The sequence below is a fragment of the Branchiostoma belcheri genome, unplaced genomic scaffold (genome assembly GCF_001625305.1).
Source record: "Branchiostoma belcheri isolate BF01 breed outbred unplaced genomic scaffold, Haploidv18h27 scaffold28, whole genome shotgun sequence".
Classification (NCBI taxonomy): Eukaryota; Metazoa; Chordata; class Leptocardii; order Amphioxiformes; family Branchiostomatidae; genus Branchiostoma; species Branchiostoma belcheri.
Window position 1 is genome coordinate 2615518 of NW_017803887.1, and position 2424 is coordinate 2617941.

The window sequence follows — 2424 nt, forward strand, 5'->3', positions numbered from 1 at the left end:
CAATGGATACTGCCTTGCCACCGTATGATCTGCTTGGAGATTAGGGAAATGACTCGCCAGGAGAGTCTATCCGTGGGATTATAATTTTATACTGTCATGTTTACACCAAGGGCAAATGAACTCCCCTTGTAAAAAAAAGCAAGAACTTGAATTCTATGTAGTAGTTGAGCCGGTAGGTAAGTAGTACACATTAGTATGTGTACTACTTAGTATCACTGTGCGTTTTGTATAGTAAGACATCGATCTCCGTGCTTTATACATTACATGTACTTAGCTTGGAAAAGCATCACAATAAAGGTATTCGATTCACTCAATATTCTCCGTATTTGGTTGAATTTTATTGGTTTTAAACCCATGTTATTAATCTGGCGGACACTAGTACGTACGTATTACTAAAGTAGTCTTCAGTAAGTAAGACACGTTAATCCAAAAGTTCATATACGGTTGCAATCTTCCCAATCTACCTCTGCTTGGAGCGCATAGCGTACTGTGTTTTTGTTGATAGAAGATCATCCCTTAAGTACACACAGTAATACTAACCTACCCGAGCTGAACATCGCACGGTCCCTTTAAACACGTTGTTTTGTATTTCCTCATACCATAGGCGTTTCAGACACTGACTGGATGACACAGTTTTTTTACGTATCATATATCAGACATTTTTGTCCCCTGGATCTTTTGTCCTTTGTCTTATAGTTACCGTCAGGATTTCTATTTTGCCAGCTGAGAAAGTCCGTCAGCCTCCAAAACAAGCCTGACCTCTGTATATTAAAAAGTAATAAGCTGACACAATTACGTCCAAAAAAGTCTATTACCTCTGCATACCAAAAAAAGCAGCAGACAAAATAGAAAGCTAAAAGTTTTTAAAATGCACCTAGCCTCTGCTTGGAGAATAGATCTGTGTAGTCTCAGGATTTGATTCTGTGCCAGTGTCTAATATTCGTAGCAGGCTTATAGAACTGGGGGTACCGTTTGGTGGTCTTCGGCTGTTTTCTGATAAATGGGGGTAATTCAACCAGGCCGGCTATGTTGCCTATGCAGTGCAATAAAAAAAGCTCTCAAAGAGCATGAAGACCCTCCAAACCCCCAGTTTTGGCATGTTATGGAGGCTAGCCAGTGCCAATGGTGTCGGAAAATAATTAGATTTCCAGAGCAGACATCCGGTAGATATCAGAAAGCTACACGTAGTGACGTACGTGCAGTTCTTGAGTGCAACTGGCGATAGTTTTATGGGTGTTTACAGTAAGCTCGAAACGCCCTGTTTTTCAGAAAAGCCACCATTCGTAAGTCTCTTGAGTTCTTACCTTAAATGAGCCCGACTTCTGAAGATTCTCGCACTTGAAGTAGAGTCTCTTCCCCGCCAAGTCGTCGAGAGTGCCGCAGGTCAGCACCGGAGTTTCTCGGGCGTGCCCCTCGAGGCGCCCCGCCGCGGTCTCCACGTCCGGTACGGTAACCCTCTCGGCCTCCATGACTGTTGTCGTACCAGTAGCACTAGACGTCAGTGTTCTGATGAAAAACCGTCTTGTGCAAACACGTACATGTACAAGGGCCGACCTTGCCAGTGATGTATCAACTATTAACCTCCCCAGGTCTGGTCGCCGCGCACAGGTCTTGACCAGTCTGCACAATCGTAACTTTAAATCCAGAAAAAGGCGCGAAAAATGAAGAAATCGCCAACTTTAAGAAACCAGGAACAGACCGAACAGGTTTTTACAAGGAAGTCCCAAGGGAAAAGGCCGTCCGACGGCTTGAGATGAACACTGTGCTCCCTAACTATAAGACATGTATATGAAGTACCGTGCCACTGTAGGGGTGGAGAAAAACAACCACTGGTCGGTACGTGACGACCCGTTTACTGCTGAACTGGCACAAGCTTAAGCCTAGCCTCGTTAGCAGGCTACGAGGCAGGCTTTTGGACTCTTTCACGTTCCCACCTTTTTAACGCCCTAAAAGTCTGCATGGAGAGATCCTTACGATGTTTAACAGTAACTGTAGGAAGGCTTGCAACGCTTGGGGGTAAATCGGCTTGTTCTTGTATGTGAAATGCTTTGGGAAGACCTTTTGGGACTTTGACTTCATATTGGGTTGTTCCATTATATTCGTGGGGCGTCTAACCGAAAACACAATATTTTTATTTCTATGCCTAAGGGTTATTTGAGCTAACTGATGATTGATCGTCCATTGTGTGACGAGGTATTTTACTCGGTACTATACAGCACAGCAAAAAAAGTTAGATATGTGGCTTAGTAAAGAACATGCATGGAAAAAGCGCATGCGAATATATAAAACACCTACAAACCACGTGCACCTGAAAAGACAAGCAAATTAAAACTTACTCATCCTTCGTGGCCTGCATTACTAGACTAAGCCTCCTTTTCAGGCGTTCTGGGATCGGTGGTTTTTGTGTGTGTGTGGTGGGGGGGG

General features: G+C 43.9%; 1 protein-coding gene across 1 annotated transcript in view; it reads right to left on the minus strand.

Moving 5' to 3' along the window:
- Positions 1-1892, minus strand: part of LOC109472612 (serine racemase-like) — a 10164-nt gene extending 8272 nt beyond the window's left edge. The window contains exon 1 of the mRNA XM_019772414.1: positions 1305-1892. Coding sequence (XP_019627973.1) covers positions 1305-1469 — 165 coding nt within the window. The 5' untranslated portion in view covers positions 1470-1892. The remainder of the gene's footprint in view (positions 1-1304) is intronic.
- Between the last annotated feature and the right edge of the window lie 532 nt (positions 1893-2424).